The sequence below is a fragment of the Trachemys scripta genome, chromosome 13 (genome assembly GCF_013100865.1).
Source record: "Trachemys scripta elegans isolate TJP31775 chromosome 13, CAS_Tse_1.0, whole genome shotgun sequence".
Lineage (NCBI taxonomy): Eukaryota > Metazoa > Chordata > Testudines > Emydidae > Trachemys > Trachemys scripta.
Window position 1 is genome coordinate 3700600 of NC_048310.1, and position 19729 is coordinate 3720328.

At 57.3% G+C, this 19729-nt stretch overlaps 1 protein-coding gene across 1 annotated transcript in view; it reads right to left on the reverse strand.

Annotated features, from left to right (window-relative positions):
- The window catches only part of WWP2 (WW domain containing E3 ubiquitin protein ligase 2), an 87935-nt gene extending 70460 nt beyond the window's left edge, over positions 1-17475 (reverse strand). Inside the window, 7 exon segments of the mRNA XM_034788085.1 lie at positions 3022-3118; positions 4079-4153; positions 4156-4356; positions 13552-13673; positions 14001-14148; positions 16069-16153; positions 17421-17475. Of these exon segments, the coding sequence (XP_034643976.1) occupies positions 3022-3118; positions 4079-4153; positions 4156-4356; positions 13552-13673; positions 14001-14148; positions 16069-16138 (713 nt within the window). The 5' untranslated portion in view covers positions 16139-16153; positions 17421-17475.
- Positions 17476-19729: the final 2254 nt, after the last annotated feature.

Below are 19729 nucleotides of genomic sequence, written 5' to 3' on the forward strand. Positions count from 1 at the left end.
GCTGTAGGGCCACCTGGCGTGCTCCTCTCTGGGCCCATTGTAGAGCGGTTTCTTTCCCCTCGAAAGAAAGCTAGGCCAGGGGTTGGCCTGCGACAGCCAGAGCAGTTTCCCTCAGCTGGAGTGATGTGTGTGGAGGGAGCCTGGCATTTCCCTTTGAATCCAGCAGTGTGTAACTGGATAAACCAATGCAAACCCAGGCTGCAGGGGCTCCCTCCAAACAGCTCCTGAAGCCTAGACAGCCCCAGCCCGCTGCCTTGATTCAAGCGGCAGCAGGCTCCTGTGCCAGGCGGAAAGCAGACTGCCCAGGCTGGGTGCGGCCTGAGTGGGAGCCCGTCAGAAAATGCAGGGAGGGCAGGAGAAGCAAAGCGACCAGGGCTGGAGGAGGGAAAGCAGCTGCTCGTTTCCTTTGGAAGTGTCCTGCTGCGGCACTGGGCCATCCTCTCCCTGGCTTGGGGCCACGTGCCAGCCTTCTGGAGCGGCATGAAGTGGGGAGAAGCTGCTCGCTTTGGAGCTGTGGTTACTGGGAGACGTGTCACACTGTCAACATGGGGTTGGATTTAACATCTACGTAGATTTGTAGCTGGTGGCTGGGGTCCAGCCGCTCCTACAGATGTTCTGCTTCAGGCCTGTCTCTTCAGAGAAGAGAATCCCAGCACCTCCCACCAGGGCAGCGGAGACATGAGGGTGGCGCTGCTCTGTCCGCGTGAGCCAGCAGATCCTGCGCATAGAAACACAGGGCTTCTGAAAGGAATTGTGGTGGTGCTGGGCTCTTTGCTCCTTCAGGGCAGGCTCCTCTCGTCCTTCTCCATGTGCTGAGTACACATGGGCTCCAAGGAGCGGTGAGGAGGGTGCTCACACCTCTGCCATTGCCTCTTCCATGAGGGTGGAGCAATTCCAGAGTCCTGTCTGGAGTGGAAGCTTTAGGGGCTGGGCTCCATAGCCAGGGACACAAGGCTGGAGGCTAAGGCGGTGATCATGGTCTTCAGACTGATGCTCTTCTGTCAGGGCTGCAGGCGGCTTGACTCTGGGTGGCCAGGCCTCAGACATGGGTTGGCTGCGTGTTTAGCCCCCTGGCGTGGGTGGTCCATCCCAGTTAGTAGGGGACAGCGCTGCCTTAAGGCGAGTCTAGAGCTGGGAAGTGAGCCTGGTGGCTGCATGTGCCTGCCTAGTGCTCAATGGCGAACCTGCATTAGCTGCCTGTACACGATTCTCCTCTTGGGGTCTGCGTGGCCTGCCCAGCGTGGACACAGGAGACCTCCAGAGGTGCTGAAGTAGTGTGAGCAATTCAGCCAGCAGGATGTGGGGAGGTGCTGTGCTGTTGGCTTTGCCCGCTGTGCTCATTCAAGATCCCTCGTGAGAGCTGGGGTATTTACTGCCCGAATTCCAGCGAGGGTAACGATGTTCTGCCTCCCTACAATTCAGTCTTAGCTAGATGCAGGGTTGGTTAGCGCTGATGGCACTGGACCACGCCGAGCAATACAGGACACTGGCAGCTGGCTACCGGCATGGCTGAACCGAGCCCACTACTGCTGCTCCGGACAAGGAAACCTTATCGGCCGAGGGGAGGGCTCAGACAGCGCCACTTTCCCCATCGAGTGACACTGCAGCAGGGGGTGCGGCTGGGCTGAACAGCAGGCTGGGATGAAGGGGCTGCCAAGAGAAGACACTGCTCAGGAGTGGGTTTGGAAGGAGGGGGAGAGCAACAGGGGGACGGTGGGTTGCCCAGCAGCTTGGGGTCGTTCCCATGGGGTCAGACTGGCTTGGAGGATCATCTGGGGGTATAAAGGGCTAGTAAGTGGCCCAAGCGTTAACAGCAAAGCAACGGAGAGATGAGACGAGCCCCGAGAACATCAAGCTGGTCCTTGGCCTGCCCCTGGCAGCTGTGCCCACTGGCCAGCAGGGGAGGAGCTGAGCACGGGGAACCTCCTGCCCACCCTGAGCCAGGGAAATGGAGACATTGCACAAGGATGCAGCCAGCTTCTTCCCAGCGGAGCTCAGGGGTTGATGCTCCCGCTCTGGATCTCTAGACTGTGCCAAGAGGCCTCCATCCTACTGCGTGGAACCAAACGCTGCACTCGGCCTCCGAGACAGACACGGGCAGCTGCCCAGATCCGCTAGAGGGGACCAAAGGAGCAGGCCCGTCCACAGCATCTCTCCGCCTGCCAGCAGCGCGCCCTCACTGCTCTGCGTCCTCCTCTACCAAAGCTGCACACGTGCCAGCACATCGACATGCCCCAGACTGGCCTCGGGCACGGTGTGAGAGAGGAGAGCAGAGCCACTTCACTTCAGCACCCCCAGCCGCCTGGCAGGGCCTGGCCACTGGAGTGCAAGGAAAAAAAAGACGTCTCGGGCAGTAAAAACAAAATAATTTGTCTGGAGCCGAGCGCCGAGGCCAGAGCAGGACAGCGAGGCATTGCCAGCACGGGTGATCGCAGCTGGAGCCCTTTTCCAACTCCGGGCAGGAGTAAACCAGACCGAGCTGCCCTCAGCTGCAGCCTTCCACATCTCCTGGGGAAGCGCCCTAAGGCCCGCAGGGCACTGGGACCCCATTGTGCTGGGTGCGGTACAAGCACAGGAAAGACAAACGGGCACCTAGAGGGCTAACACTCGAACAGACCCGGGCTGGACCAAGGGGAGGGGGCATACATGGGGAGGAATCTGCACAGCGTGTCAGAGGCAGGTTCCTTCCTGGCTACAGCCTCCTCGGAGGCAGGTTACAATAAACCCATTTCTCCCCTGCCAGGCAGCCGTCCCAGTCAGACAGACTCCTAGCCTCCACTCCCCACGACCACCTCCTGTCTGCCTCACCCCTGCCAGGCAGCTCTGCCCCCCAGCTGGCCCTGCCAGGGCCGCCCCTCCCTTCCACACACGTCCTGCATGCTCTTTGGTGAGCTCACTGAATGGTCTCCTTTGTAAGCTCCTGCGGAGCCTCACTTCTCAGCCTCCTGCACAGAATCCAAGACCCAGCCCCTCCTGCTCCCATCAACGGACCAACAGGTGTCGTCAGTGAGGGGCCCTTACCTGGATCTACCTCCAAAGCAGTTGGTGCTGGGGGGCTGGTGTCTGCTCTCTGTAGCCGGAGCCATACAGCTGGGATCCCTCGCAGGCGGCTGGGACCCTGGACAATAAACAAGCGGGAAAAGGAGAAAGGAGTGTGAGAGGCTAGGAGACACGTGGGCTGCTGGCTGCCTCCCAACGAGGGAATCTGGAGAGAGAACAGCCCAGCACACTGGGGTGCAGGGACACCTGCCCCTCATGCTGCAAATGCATCTGATACGGTGTATCAAGGCCCCACGATACCCCGAGGGTCTCCCCACTGGATTTGGAAGAGTGATGGCCCAAGAGATGGGGGCTAGTAGCAGCGGAGTTAGGCTACTTTCCACAGCGGCGCTCTACCACGCCCCTTCGCCCCAGGCCTGGCTCCCCAGCATCAGTGCTGCCAGCCCTGGGCTCTGCGCACACAGCTCTGCCAGAGTTCCTCAGTCCTCACCTGCAGCCCCCACTTCTCCAGGCTTCACAGAAGCCGAAGCTCTCAGGCCACCCCGTACGATGGTTCTCTCTCAGGCCACCTGTATCTCGCTGTGGCTCGGAACCCAGCACACGTGGCCAGTAAATGCACCAGCCCAGGGAAAATCCTGCAGCGCAAGGAAGCCCTGCTCATGTCAGGCAGGGAGCGGGCTGAACGAGCGCAGCACGTGACAGAGAACGAGACGCCCTGATAGCAAATGCACCCACGCATTGCTGAACTCCTCACTCTGCCAGGCATCATCCCGCTCTGCTCCCTCCCACCACAGGGAGCCCCGATGGGCCAGGCTCACAGCGAACCCATCGCAGCCTCCCAAGGCCCAGGAGAGATGGGAGAGGGGATGCAGAGCCCAGGCAGCAGCAGAGGGCCCAGAAAACAGCTGCACCCTTCACTTCCCTGGGGGAGGAGGAGACCTTTTCCTGCAGATCCCACAGCTCCCCTCCCGGGCAGAGCCACTTCCACAAGTTCTTGGGATAATCCGTTAGCACAAGGGTGAGCCAAGCCTTTGGGCAGACTGCACGGCGCTCTAACAGGCTGAGCTGGGGGCCTTACCTGGGAGAGGAGGTGGCTCCTGGCTCTCAGATGTTTGTTCACAAGTCCTTACAGCTGTGATCTCAGCCCTCCCCCACCGCCCGCACTCACCACCTCATGCTCGGAGCAGCGGCCTGCACGTGGAGATGGGCGGCACTCACCCTCTGTCACGGCACTGCCATTAGGCAGGCTTCCCAGATCAACAGTCGGCCCGTCCAGGAAAATCGTCAGCTCTCCGCCTGAAACAACGCTGCCTTTGTTCTCCGTCTGCAGGTTCAGGGTCAGCTGCATGTTCTCCACTGGGGAGATGGAGGGATGGGGAGAAAGAGACAAGCCACAGTCACCACTACCTGAAAAGTTTCACCTAATTCTAGGTTCCACACCCTGCCCCGCCATGGGGGTTTAGACTCTCTCCATATTGCAGGAGGAGGAAAAGATGAATTCCTCAGCTTCCGGCAGGGCCAGGAGCTGCCGGGACACTGGCTGGCTCTGGTCCAGTTCCCATATACACCACACCAGTGCCCCAGCAATGCTAAGCCACCAAGCCAGCCCCTCAGCTCCCACCAAGGGCTGTCCCCAGCCCACGGGCCATGGCTGTTTCCTTCCCACACAAGAGGAGGCAGGGCCATTCCCCCTGCACTGTCCAAACCTCCTGATGATTGAGGGGCCGGAGCCAGTAAACATCCCATTGTGAGCAGGCCACACTGTACCACCACCGGGCAGACTGGCCAGACGGGGTCCCAATGGCTTTCAATACAGAAGACAGGATCTCAGGAGTGTGGGAGATGGTGGAAGCGGAGCGCAGGGCTCCAGCTGCTAAGCTGCTTGTAATCATAACTCCTTCAGACAGCAAAGGCCTGGCACCTCGGGGAAGAGAGCAGCCGAGGGTGGCTGGGAACATGGAACGATCTGATGGCTGCACACATCAAGTCACCAGGGTGCTGGAATGGCCCTCACAGGCCCGGCCAATCGCAGCTCTGAGAGCATTTGAGAGGGCCCCTCGCGGTCACTTTGGAGGAGTCTGGACGGCAGCGCCTTGGGTTGGACCCTCTCCCCACCCAAGAGACTGACAAGGCAATTGGAGAAAGAAAATCCCCTTCCTCAACCCCAAGGCCCGGCTCTGCTGAGCTCCACAGGAGCCAGGCTGCTCCCACGCTGGCCACAAGCCTCTGGAGACTGCCCGGCAGGCCGGCCGGCCCCAGCGAGGGGCACACTAGAAACAGAGCACAGCACGCGGGTCCAGGGGCTGCAGGGCCCAGTTCGGCCTCACGTCAGGCCTGCAGCTTTGCTTCCCCCCCTCGTCTGACAGCCAAAGGCTCTTGGGAGGTTGACGAGGTCCCACCAGCTGCAGCAGGCACAACGTGGCCAGACACAGAGCACGGCACCTCAGCCTCGCCCAGAGCTTATTAACCTGAAAACACAGCTCTCCATTCTCCCCTCCCAGAGCCAGGGGACCCGGGCAGGGCAGAGCAGGGGAGAGGAAGTTGATTAGCAAACTGAACGACCAGCGGAGGCACAAAGCAGGGGCTGAGAGAACAGCCTGCAGCTACCAACGTTCGCTGGCGTCCCTTATAACTGGGCTCTGCTCCATCTCACACACAGGCCTGTCAGCCAGCTGAGGCAGATCCCCTCAGCCCCATCACAAGGCGGAGCCAGAGCCTTACGTTACACACATACCAGCAAGAAGAATCCATGGTGCCCATGAGAGTGAGGGGCTAACAGCACCAGTCAAAGCAAGGCACACAGTAGGCGGCAGCTGTGCACCCTCCCCCCCCATTCCCACAACCCCTGCTACAGCGGGCTAGCCGTGCCTCTGCAAAGTCTGCCAAACTATGGAGCTTCTTGATGAACTGGACCAGCCAGGACAAGATGACAGTCAGCCTCCAGGTCCCGGCCACGGGGCAGGATTTTGATAGTAACAACAATGCCCAGCTACGGCCAGTGAGCTTGGAACACCCAGCTAAGACACAGGAGGCCTCAGGTATTTGGCTGCCCCAGCCCGAGACACCAGCCCAGATGCCTCCCGACTACTTTGCTCAAATAATTTTTTTATTCTACACCACTACTCATCGCGTTTGTTTCCTTGGTACCCCGACAGCCAGTCTCCAGCTCAGAAGTGAGGCAGCTTGGCAGGGGCTAAGAGAGGCAGAAGCCTTCACAGCTGCTCCGCATGCGGCGCCTGCTGGTTCCTGGGCTTCCAGCCTGGCTCTCACCAGCAGCGCTCCCTGCCTTTGACAGCTCCTGCTGGAGCTCAGGGTGCAGAACGGTTCGTGTGTGAGCGCCGCGTTCCCATGGTCAGCTTTCTGAGAGGTCCACCACGTGGGCTGAATGCTGCCCGATGTCTCCATGGCTCGCCCACGAGCGGCCTCGCCTCCATCCTCCCAGCACCACTATCCTTATCTGGGAAGCTGGAATGGAGGCAGAGGGATCACATGACTTGCCCAGGTCACACAGGTGGACCACGGCAGAGCTGAGAACTGAACCAGGTCCCTGTCTGTTTCCTCCCTTTCCAGCACATTCAGGCGCTGTCAATGGCTATCGCGAGACCAGCAAGCCCCAGGCCATGCCCAGCTCCGGAGTTGGATTGGGAGGGGCCTGGGGCTTTTCAAACTAGCCCTGGGGCTGCTTCTTCCCCAACAGCAACGCACCTAGCAGTGGCTGCCCCGGCTAGCTGGAGCTCAGGCCAGGAGGATTTCAGCTTCCCAGAAACTAATGCTGCATTGCATGGTAGTAAAGCGATCACAGGTATGGTAACAGCAGCCACTCTCCATCCTGGGGAGGACATGCTCTCACCACCCAGCCACGCTCAGGTCCAGCGCCTTGGGCAGCTGCTTGGTGGTGTTTGGGGGATTGCCAGTGCAGCTGTAGTGGAATTTGCAGAGGACATCAAAGCTGGGGGGCCCTCTGGAGGAGAGAGCCAGGTGGCAAGGGGAGAGCAGCGAGGGCATCGGGTGAGATTTGGTGCCACTAAGTGCCACTGGCAGGGTGAGGCCTGGGCTTTGCAGGGCTTTCCAAGCACATCTGTTTGCAACAGAACCAGCGTCTGCCGAGGATCCCAGGTTTCTAGCTGCGTCTGACCAGATGAGGGCCATGCAGAGAACAGGCCAGCCTGGTCTGAGACTGAGCCAGCCTCCTCTCCTGACCCACTCTGCCATGCACAATTCGGGCGCTTCTGAGGCCGAGAAGTAACAGGACCCCTGCTTACACCATGGCTATGGCACAGGCTTCCACAAACGCCATGTGCTGAAGGCAACCAGTCCTGAGATCGGCCCCATTTGCATGCAAGTCTCCTGGCCCACCATCCTGACACAGACTTTCTGTAACTCTCAGCTCCCTGGGGCCAGTGAGGGGCGACAGGCACTATGGGGCAGTAGGAAGAGTAATGCTCTCTCAAATTTTGTGCACGCACCACCTCAAGTTTTTATGTAGCCGACTGGCATCTCTCAACTCAGAACAATCCTTTCCTAACTGCTTGCTTTTAGTATGAGCAGAAAATCTTCCTGTGGGTAAAGCACAGATCTAGGAGTCACGAGCCCTGGGCTCCGTTCCTGACCCTGCTGCACACTCCCTGCATGACTCTGGGCAAGTCACTTTCTCCATCTGTACAAAGGAGCCTCCCAGGGGAGACCATTTCATTAGCCTATGCAGAGTGCTTTGAGATCCTCAGATGGAAGGTGCTGCAGAAAGCAGCAAACCCCTTTTCACCGGTCACTGCCTGCCATAAGAACTCTGCTTCCCTCAAGCTATGGAGAAAGCCTGCCCCGCACGCTCCAGGCTCGCTCCTTGTGAGCAACTAGCAGCAAAGCGCACGCTGCTCTGCGGGCTACACAAGCCCTCATTGTGAAGGCTGTCTCAGCGTAAGGGGGAAGTTAGTCAAGTAGCAAAGACAAGGTGTCTCCAACTGGAGGATGTGAACCTCCCAGCCGGCCTCCTCCTCTTCCTTGCCTCCACCCCAGCTTTTTTTTTTTTTTTTTTAAGAAAATAAACACTAGTCGAACCTTCCATTCCGTCCCCGTTCAGCACACGGGACGCACAAAGGGACCTCGCTGCTGCACCAACAGAGGGTCCCCTCAAAGGGTGAGCACAAAGGCAGCCTGTGTCCCAGCAAGCAGCAGCATGTCAGAGGGGTTATTAGTATTTTGGGAGGAGGCCAGGGGTGATTAGGTCCTGAATAAGGTCTCAGTTCAGCTGCTCCCAGTGCCTTGCACACAGCATCAGCACTCCCATTTAGTGAGGGCTGGCTGGCAATTCCCTCCCAGCCCATTAAGGGGATTTACAGTTCCAAGAAGTAAGGCTGGTAGCAGCAAGTGTGATAAAGGCTCCAGCGTTGAGCCCACACCCAGAGGGAGCTCTGGTCACTGCACACATCTGACGCAGCTCATTGGCGTGAGCATCACAAAACTTTCCACCAGGGCTGGGGCGGGATTTGCTCCTACTGGAGGCCTGTTCTCCACAGGGAAGGTGGCTTAGTCCAACCCGCATGTAGACAGAGACCTTCCGACAGGAGCCTCCAATACATGGGTTTCCTGCCCATTTACTCATCTTCAAGTGTGCTTATCACACTGCCATTGCGAGCTCAGACCTACGTCAACTAAAACAATTCCGGTGTAATCAAACCGGACCCAGCTGCCTCCTCTCAGGGAAAGCCCGGCAAATGGAAAATGGGTCTAAATCCCTTAGACCAGGGACTGAGGCTCACACACCGCAAGCGGCTCTTGAATGGGTCTCCTGCGGCTCTTCACAGCATGATATTAAAACCCTGTGATTGAATTATTAACCCGGGGTGGCCACCCTGCACCTGAGAAGGGCCAGAATTTACCTACGTATACTGCCGAGAGCCACAGTAACACGTCAGCAGCCCCCCATCAGCTCCGCCCCGCCTGCCAGCAGCCCTGCTGATCAGCACCTCTCCCTCCTTCCCCATGCCTCCTGGGGGGAGGGGAAGGAGCGAGGCGTGGCAGGCTCAGGGAAGGGGGCAGGAAGGAGTGGGGCCCTTGGAGGAAGGGGTGAAGTAGGGGCAGGGCCTGTAGCAGAGTCAGGGGTTGAGCAGTGAGCACCCCCCTCCCCCGGCACATTGGGAAGTTGGCGTCTGTAGCTCCAGCCCCGGAGTCGGTGCCTCTATAAGGAGCCGCAAGTTAGTTCTGAAGAGCCACATGTGGCTCTGGTGCCACAGGTTGGCCACCCTGTATTAACCCATCGAAGTTATTAACCAACCAGGAGGCTTTTACTAGGTTATTAACCAATTGTAGTTGGTAAAACAACAACTCTTGGTCAGTCATTTTGCTGAGAGAATAATATACACAAACTCTAAATATCTCCCCGTCCGACTGTTTAAACCTATAGTCGGACACTAAATGACACAATGAATTCACCCGACCATGGCTCTTTTGGGTAATGCCGATCGCTAATTTGGCTCCTGAACCACGGAGGTCTGAGTACCGCTGCCTTAGACCACCGAGAAGGCCTCACACCTGGGCTTTACACACACGGCACTCTGAGGGGCAATTAACTCAGCTTCTGTCAGGCCAAAAGGAGAACCCCAAGGCCAAGGGCCCAGCCCTGAAAATGCCTTGGCTCCATGTGTGCAAGTGCAGGCAGCGATGGCAAGGGACAGCAGATAACGACAACGGTGTGCACTAGCCAAGTGTAAGAGACCTGGCACAGGTGGGGTAGGAGCCATGCGTAGAGGATGGCAATCGGGGAGCAGGAATCGCGAGAGTCAGGGACAAAGTTGGGCCCTGGAGACCAGGTGAGATCTGAAGTCACAACAGGCCTGAAGTCTGTGGTTGCCCAGACAGCTTCCTGGGACTAAGGGGCTGTTTAATTGACACTCCGGCTCAGGCTGCAGCTCTAGAAACCTGGCAGGGTCCTAGACCCCAGGCTCCAGCCCAAGCTCAAACATCTACACTTCAGCTAAACAGCCCCTTGCCTGGGCCGGCAACAGGGTTTTAACTGCTGCGTAGACATGGCCTGAGGCCATCCTCCACGAGCCCTGCATCCTTCCTCCTAAAACACTGCAGCAAAAGGTAAAGCACCCAGCCCCTATGTCTCATCCTCAGAAGACGCAGCTGGTTACCTGCTGAACAGCCACGTGCATGACAGAGGAACGGGGGACTGAAGGGCCAATACCGGAGTGGCAGCACTTGGCCCTCCGGCACCCCTTCACTTTGCAGCCCACAGGCAGAGAGATGGGAGCGGGGCCTTTCATGCAGGAGAGCGAATTGGGCCCTGCCCAGGGTGTGCACCGAGGAGCAGGGTTAGCTGCATATCCCACTGGCCATTAGCTCTGCAGCATGAGCGGAACAGGAGTGAATTGGAAGGAAACGCAAAGCAAGCTCAGCGAAGGCCTTCACTGGGGCATTCTGGTTTGGCACAGCAGCGTTTACAAAGTTATTGTACAGGCGCTGACAGAGCCGACTTGTTTAACATTCACTTCAGGCAGGCTACAGATTTGCTTTTATGATTCTCTGCTAAAAGAGCCTTTGCTTCAGCGAGCTCCTTTGACAGCACATTCATGAGGAGGGGTCGACTGCAACTTCCCAGAGGCCTGGGGGTTTGTTGCTGGCTTCCTGAAAGAATTCCTTGAGGTTGTGGCTCCAGCGGTTCTGCCTGAGGTGCAGAACGGAAAGCAAAGAGCGCGCTTTGCAGGAGCTGTAAAACCCTGGCAGATGGTGCCACTCAAGAAACAGGAGCCTGTTGATGTAACTTGCAACCTGAGCAGCAAGCAATAAAAACAAGAGCTTTCATTTGTAGGCTGCAGCCTCACACGTTCGAGTCACTCCAGGGCCTGCCCTGCTGTCCACAGCTCAGTGAATTGTACAAACACAAGGGCGGGGGGGCGGCATGGCCCCATATCGGCTTCCATGAAGCCTCCAAAGCGAGGCCACCCGGGGACATTCCTCCTGCCCAGCACCAGCAGAGCACCTTCGAGTCCCCACAGCATCAGAACAAAGAGCCTCTTCTCCAGCACAGCGGCAGAGGCCTGGGGCAGGGGGCTAGGCCGCAGTAAATTAGCTGTTTTAAAGGACCCTTGGGAGCAGCTCCACAGAAGGCTGCAACTTGTTTTCTATGACTAGGCCCTTTTTCCCCAGCGCTCTGTCCCCCCGGCTGCTGCGGCACAGCCGTGCCGTGCCAGAGGAGAGGCCGTGCCGAGCGTTGCAGAGGAACCTGCCAAGGCAGTCGGGAGAGAAGCATGTTTGAAAAATGAGGTTTTTGGAAAAGGAACCCATTTTGGAAGTTCATTTCTCACACAGCCTGGTCTGTTAGCGCCAAATGGATTCCATTTGCCAGGCCTGAAAGCCGAGGCCCGGCGGGTTCTTTGCCAAAGACACAAGCCCATTTCTTCCTACAGTTTCTGAAGCTCACAGCACTCATCTGGAGGGACAGAGGGAGCTTGGGCACAGTCCCAGCACGCAGGAGACCTAGACATGCTGCCATGGCCTTTGTTGAGGGGGAATGACGCTGACATACTGCTGGAGAATACATAGCTGGGGGACCAACATTTGTCCTTGACAGCTAATAAAAACGATGGAAACACCCAGCCAAAGACTTTAAGACACAGTTAAGGTTGTAAGTATGTATCAGTAACTTATAAAAAGTCTTGGCAAAGCTTTGCACCCACATGGTGACTATCACAGATGTCTGCCTAAGTCTGCAGACAGACGGATAGGACAGCCTGGAGAGGAGTGAAGGGCCCCTAATCATCTCAGAGGTGTGTTGACTCTGAAGCCTAATAATGATCATTGAAATGGCAATAAAGTTCACTATTTTGCTGCTAACCTAGACACATAGGGAAGGACCAGGAGGGTTGTTCTGCGAAGATCTGCACAAGTGGCAGCAAGCGGATTGTCCTTTCAGCACCTCCACTGGGGGGAGGCTGGTTTGTGGGCTGGGCTTAGGACAGCAACCCCTGGGCTGTGTCAGAGGGCTAGGGAACACCAGTGGGACTGACTGGGCCGGGAGCATAGGTCACCGCGTAGGAAGGCTGTGGGAGGGAAGTGTGACCAGCTCAGATCCCCACCCTCATATACGGACGCCTGCTGGCCCTGGGCCCCACGCCAAACAGCCAGAGTAACTCCACTTGGTGCAGGGCTCTCAGTGCCCAGACCCAGGGGCAGCCCCGTGGCCACTATTCCACTCTGCACTGGATCCGCCTTGTCCCCACCCACTCCTCACTCCTGGACCCTCTCCAAAGGCCCTGCACTCCCAGGGAACCTCAGCCCAGGGAAGCCACACTTGCAGGGGACAGCCCTGGAGCCCTCCATTCTGGGCCAGTGTTCAGAGGAGCACCTTCCAGCTCCCAGGCAGCCCCTTGCAGCCCCAGCTGTGCGCTGTAGCTTTAAGACTCCTCCCCTCACAGCCCACTAGGTCGGGGGGGAACAAAATCGGACACTTTTTTCAGTATGAGCAAAAACAGCCAGTTGCCTTTTCCATTCATTTTCCACACGGCCCCCTGGGGACACAGCCCACTGAAAGGGCTGATTGTGCCCCTGCAACGGGGCGCGCACAGGTAGGGCGGGAGCAGACAGCACCTCCAGGAGAACAGGCATGGCACTTGGCTGGTCGTCGAACGGGCAGATGGGGACCGTGGGTCGGGCCTGCCAGGCTGAGATCCAGACCAAGCCGCCATCTCCAACACACGCAGCACTGTCCAGCTCCATGCATGGGGGACAGGGACACGGGCATCCGGCGTGTCAGAGGGTCCCCACAAAGCCCCTGCTGATTCTTCCCACCCCATCCAGAGTACATGGGCCTGGGCCTGGCAACGCTGCCCAGGGAGTGTGCTGGGGACACTCACCGCTGGCAATGCCCAGGAGCGACTCAGCCTAACCCCTGGCACGAGGGAGAGTCTGGCTAAGCGCCGTCTCCCTCGGGGGAGAGGAGGCCCCTCTCGGCTCTCAATGCAAGGTTTGTCCTTCGAGAGAGGCTGAGAGCTTTGCTTGGAAGAGACAGAGCAAACCTTCTCCTGCCCCACGCAGCCGCTAGCCCAGCCCAGGCCCTGAATGGAGGTCTTTATGCAGCCGCCACCACCACGGGCCACACTCGGGTGACCACAAATGGCAACAAATAGCTGTGAAGTTTGTGTTTCCCTGCCGGCAGTGGCACCCTGGCCAATTAAGGTATGGCTTCCATCACACACTGGCCCCCAGCGCCCGACAGGCCCGCCCAGGCTCACACAAGGATGCCTTGTTCTCTCCCGGGGCAAGGGATTGAGCTACCCCTTCTCCATGGCACACACCTACCGAGGCAGGAAATCCTGCAGGACCACGCTGGAGGTTCGAGGTAGAGTGAGCTCAGGAACAGCTAGACCCGGCTGGTGAGATGGTAGCACCATGGGGAGGCAGGTGCCGCTGCCCGACGCCAGCAGCTGAGGAGGCCCCAACCCCCATGACAAGCCGCTCCCTGCTTTCTCCAGACAGGGAAATGAGGCTCAGGAAGAAAGCAAAGGCCAGGCCAGGCGTCAGGGCCCCAGAGTAGCTTCCACTCATACGTACTTTTCCCACCATTCTTCTTCAGGATGTTACACAGGCTGATGGAAGCTGTTCCTAGCAGCTCGTTCCTCAGGGTGTGGCAGCTCCAGACCTTCAGATCCAGGTGGCTTTGAGCTGTGACGTTCCTGGAAGGCAAACCAAGAGGAGGGCTGTCACCTCCCCACCTGCTTCTCTGATGCCAAGCTAGCAGAGCAGGACCAGGCATGCCAGGCACAGAGGGCAGAGAAGAGGCCAGGGCAAGGCCCTTGGGACACCCAGGCCCCCACTAGCTTTTCCATCCAGCACAGCTCATGCACACCTGAGCGTGCACCCTAAGCTCCTTCCAGCCAGCCAGTGGCAAACGTTCCAGGCTTCCTTACGCAGCACGACCCAGTGCAGAAGTAGGGAGCTCGGTGCCAGCTCTGGGGTGCCTGCATTAGCCCCAACCCCCTGGAGTCCCCAGGGGTTCTTACACGATGAGGATCTCATTCCAGAGCAGCTCAGAGCTCCCAATCCGCTTCCCTGTCTTCTTGGTCTCACTGGGAAGTCCATCCACCATCACCTCCACATAGGAGTTGATCCGGGACTGGCGGCTGTGCACCTTGGGTTTCACTGACACAACTAGGCAGAAGGGAAAGAGGCAGAGAGTCACGCAGCTGTAGGCAATATGCAAGTTGTCCCCACCCAGAGAGGCCCAGATGCCACACAGCAGCTGCCAGCCCAAGAAACCAGGGCCCAAGGTTTACTACTGGCAGCCGGGTCTCATGGGCCAGACAGGGAGACATGTCCTGGAGACCAGGGAAAGGCAAGGCCCCCCAGCCTGGGACCCAGAAATCCCCCCACCCTGAAGGGCACCCTAAAAAGGGAATGAAAAACAGAAGCCGTGTGAAAAGAAGTGCAGACAGAAGTCAGGGAAGCAGTTCCAGGTATCTGGAGCCCCCTGGTGGCCTTAACAGAGTTCTGCACACACTCCACCTCCCCTAAAGCCAAGGAGACCAAGGCATCCACTGGTGACGGCCCCGGGACAGACGGAGAAGGGGAAAGCTGGGCAGACAGACAGACAGCTCCCAAGGCTCACATTGCCTGGACATGCAGGGAGACCTTCCAGCCTGGCACCATTCACCAGCACCAGTTTCAGAGGAAGCCCCAAGAGGCTGAAGGTTTGACAATAGGGAATGCACCCTCCAAGAGATAGCCTCCCTGGCTCTGCCTCTGCCCGCAGAAAGACCCCATCCTTCCTCCCCCGACTCTCCACATGTCTGGGGCTACGAGGCTGCCAATCCCCGACCCGGGGGGAAGCACCAGGAAGAACACATCTTTTAATCTGCACTCTGCTGCACTGGCCCATTGGGGTGAAGTCCATGAGTGACGCTGACGGACCAGACGCCAGCTCCTGTCTCTCCATGGTAAGACTTACAAGGATTCAGAAGTTCACATTTGTTACTGGCTTGGTGACACCTAGTTACAGAACACACCACCCCACACTAGCCCGGCAACAGCTGAGTGGGCCAGGTGGGCCCAGTCAGCTAATGAGGCTGCAAACAGGGGAGCCTTAGGCTGGAGGCAGCTAATTAGAGAGGCTCATGGGTGCAGGAACAGGCAGGGCCTGTAAAGCCAGGTAGTGGGCTACAGACTGGGCTGCGGAGAAAGGGCAGTCACTCCCTGAGAAGCGGGAAGAGTGTTTGGGGGCAGTTGGGAAGGCTGCAGGAAGGCAGGCAGCAGCCACTCCTGGGAAGAGGGTTCTGGGAGCTGCCACACCCAGAGAGAGAAGGGGAACCAGAGAGGTAGGAAACAGTCCAGGGAAGGCAGAGAGATGAGCCCAGAACTGCTGACTGGAGGAACTAGAACCCAGAGATGAGGGCAGGTCCGGGTTCCCCTATCAGCTGCTGCGAAAGTGGCACTGGGGCAGTGACGGGGCAGGCTGCCTAGCAGTGCTGATGGACTGAACCCCGGAAGGGGGAACACAGTCACCTAGCCAGAGGGCTAAGTCACAAAGACAACACTGGTCCTGGAGCCAGAGGAACTGCAGACCGCAGTTGGAGTGACGGCGTGCAAACCGCAGACTGGGGTGTTGACCTCAAGAGCTAACCCCGGAGTGGCCAGGAGGAGGCACCAGCCCAGCAGTGAGTGGAGCGCCCTGTGACAGGGTGTCTGTCCTGTTTTTGACAGTCTCCTCTGAGAGGCGCTCACAGTCATGGGCTGCTCCAGACAGCAGGACCCCCTGCATTCTCCTGGGCACACCCAGTCTCTGGCTGGACTGGTGCAATAGCAGCCTTCACTCGACAATTACTCCCCCCCAGCTACAAGCTCAGGAGTCCAGGACTAGGGCAATCTCCCTTCCCCGGGGAGCAGGTGGTCACTGACAGGCGCTGCTTGTCTGAAGCTGGCAGGCTGCCTGGGCTGCTGGAGAAGGAAGTTAGGACAAGACAAGCCACACTTGAAAATCCACATTCCCCAGCAGGACCAGAAGCTTCTGGCCTAGCCAGAGTGCCTGCTTCCCCATCTCCCAACCCTCGGGGCGCCCACTGCAGCTCTACTCACCTTTCACAGTGAGCTGGGACTTCTCACAGGCCAGCCCTGCCGTGGCCCTGCTGGAGCTAGCAGATGCCATGTCATCACCATGGGACTGGAAAACAGACAACACCTTAGTACAGCTCCATGCTACAGCCAGGCTACCTCGGGGCTGGGATCTCCAGGGATCCTGTCACTACCAGGACAGGAGACCCCGGTGCGTCGGGGATTCAACAATGGACCAGCAGTGAACCACCCCCTTCATGTGGTATTGGGGGAGCAACGTTGCTGCCTGGGTACGGCCATCTTCTACAGGTGTTGTGAGAATTGGTCTCTAACTTCTGCCTGTTCAGGAATTTACCATGCAAAGTAGGTCAACTTATTTTCCATAAAGAACGTTATAAAGAAGTGGAAGAGAGCCAAAGAGAGTAAACAAGTCCCCACAAAGAGCCACATAATTCAAGCACTAGGCTGAAAACATGGTTGGTAAAAACAGAAGATATGGACCGAGAAATTTATGAACGAACATTGGGGTGTCCGATATCAGGATTAATTGCTGGACAAATAATAAGGGGATGGGCTATGCCACACCCCACTCCTTTTCTGAGTCCTCGCTAGAACAGAGAGAAGCACAGACAGCGGCTACTGAAGTGAGCTTCACCATCATGGCTGGCACTCCCACCATCTCCTGGGATCCCGGGCATTCGTCATCCTAATCCTGAGACACGTCCTGACCAGCCCGGACCAGAGGGGGGGGACCCAGATAACATGGCCACCCCGACCAGCTCCAGGAAATCCCAACCACCACCTGGGATGAAACGGGATTGGACTATAGCAGCAGCTCCAGCCCAGCTAGCCTCTCTTCCCCCCCAGGGCAGGACTGCCGTCTTTGATGCCATCTAAGAGACCCAGGAAGCGGGTTTTCTCTCCAGCGTACAGGAACAAAGGGACATTGTTCAGATGGAAGCCTTAGTTCATACTTCACATTCCCAGGGCCTTAACTGGGTTTCCTTCTTTTCTTTCTTTAATAAAAGGTTAAAACCTGTTGGCCAGGGCACGAGATTTCTATATACCTTGTTTAGCACTGTTTTTTATTGGACAATGGCAGGATTATGTTCACACCTTTGGCTCATTTATTCCGTCTAAATTAATCCAACAGGGATCATTAGAGAGCCCCTGGCACCTTTGTTTCGGTCTGGGCAGGAGTTGGGAGCTGGGATAGCAGGAGGTCACGCCAGTCTGAACGGAGATGCTGACTTAATAGAAATGTGTCTCCTCATCTACCCTCTGCCCTGCACGACCACTCAAGAGCCACGTTCTGCTGCCATCAGCACCCTCGGGGTCATTCGACTGGTCGTTTTTCATTCCGGTCTCGTACATACCGCACAGGGCTCCTGTCGAAAGCTCGGCGTGCCCTTGACTTTTAAACACGGAATAAATGGAGATCCAGCCAAAGCAGCAGCTCTTCCCCTGCCTCAGACTTCACCAGTCACCAGTCACGTGACATAGGCTGCTTACCCCCAACCTCCACTCCCCTCAGCCCGTGGCCAATGCCCACAGCAGCTGGGGTTTGCAAAGTGCCTGGCACAGGAAGGGCAATAAACTCAGGCTAGTTCAGACCTTTCAGGAAGAGCGTTCCAAAGTACAGAGCTTGCTCAGCCCGCAGGCCCCTCCTTTGATGACGGGTGATCGAACTCAAAGGCATCTGCTGATCACAACTCTGACAGCATGGCACAGGGAGAGAGGTGTCCCCCAGGGCTAAGAGGATACAGTTGCCTTCACTTTCTGCCCCACACACTGAACAGGGATGCTGGCTGCATTTGGCCGGTTCGTGACCAGTGTATGTGACTAAACAGCATGAGGATCCTTTAGGAAAGCCCCCATGGAAACAAGATTAACACGACAAACACCTGTCAGGAATGGTCTAGTTCAGTGGGTCTCAAACTTTTTTTTGCGGACCACTTGAAAATTGCTGAGGGTCTCGGCGGACGACTTAATGATCTTTCCAAATGTTGTTTGTACTGTTAGCTAACTACTGTAAAGCGCTTTGGATAAAAGCGCTATATAAAAAAACTTATTACTTTTTTTGTTCTACAAACAAAAGCACACAACTCATTTTAATATCAGTAGTCTTGCTTTTCTAATGTGATGGACGTGCCCTCTCTCCCCCACCGCAGCAGCCCTCGAGCTGGGGGGTCTCTCCCTCTCTCCCCCACCGCAGCAGCTGGGGCTGGGCAGGAGGGGGGGGAGGCTCGCCCTCTCTCCCCCACTGCAGCAGCCCCCGAGCTGGGGCTGGGAAGAAGGGCCGTCTTTCCACGGCAGCCGCAGGCCTGGAGCTGGGCAAAGTCACCTCTTTCTCTGGCTGCCGCAGCCCTGCACGTCCCAAATTCCCCCAACTCCCTTCTTCTCACCCGACTGCCCCCTCCCACCTACCTCCTATTCCCCCCAAGGCCACCACCTCACCTTACAAGTGCATCTTCTCCAGGGTCCAGGCATCTAATTAGTGCAGCCACGCCTGCTCGGCTCCACTAGTTAGGTGGGTGGCCCTTCATTCTCTTGTGTGCAGCTGCCCAGGCACTCCTTAGAGGGAGCTATCCGCAGACCAGTTTGAGAACCTCTGGTCTAGTTATTACATAGTCCTGCCTTGAGTGCAGGGGACTGGACTAGATGACCTCTCAAGCTCCCTTCCGGTCCTACACATGCATCTATGATTCTAGGTTACTACAGAGGAAATGAGGGGCCAGGCATCACATGGGAGAGTGTCGGGAGCCCTCAAGGGCAGCCCAGGTCTCTCTCATTAGGGTTTAGTTCCAGAAGGTGGCCTCCGTGTAGGTCCAGGCTCACTGTTAAGATCTCGACTGGCTGGATCCCAAGCCCCACCGGATGAGATTCCCACTGGATGGCCCCTCCCTAATGAGTCCTGAAGACTGGGATTCAGAGCAGGCTCTTTCTGTGGGCCATGGGTCTCCTGTCCTCATTGACAGTTCTGCAGCGTGGCTCAGGCAAGTGGGAACTACCCTGGGTTATCCAGAAGTTTTTATAAATAGTCCCTTGTGACCAACACAAGCAGCAGCACTTGCATAGTTAGGAAACAGACGGATAACACTACGACAGCATTTTATGTCTGTAGCTCACCCTGACAGATCCCAATGCACTTCACAAGCTACATTCACAGAGCACCACCAAAATACAGCCACCTCTGGGGTGGAAGCAGCATCCAGGCGGCGCGGCACACCACAACAGAACCGAGGGGTCATTTTGGCCAAGGACAAACATCCATTCCCCCGAGATCATCATGGGATATTTAGTGGTTGTGCAGAGCAGAGGGTTAGATAATAGAAATATGTCTCCTTAAGTCAGCATCTCGTCCCAGGTCCAAACCCTCTGCAGACCCCTAATGCCACCACGTTATGAGCTGGTTGGGATGTACAAGACTGGAACCAGCTGGCCCTCACTTGTGACCTAGGCTTTGGCCCCCGTACCCCATTCAAGCTACTCTGCATAAAGCGCATGCCTAACTAACGCCTGCTCACAGGCCACTGCATTTGGCATTGAATACCTAGCTTCAGTTTAGCAAGAAGGCTGCCCGCAGCAACACTGCCTGCTCTCAGCAGCGCTCTGCTGCAGTAGGTGGACTTTCTGCAGCAGCTCCCAGCACATTCAGAACGAGGACTTGCATGGAATTACACAG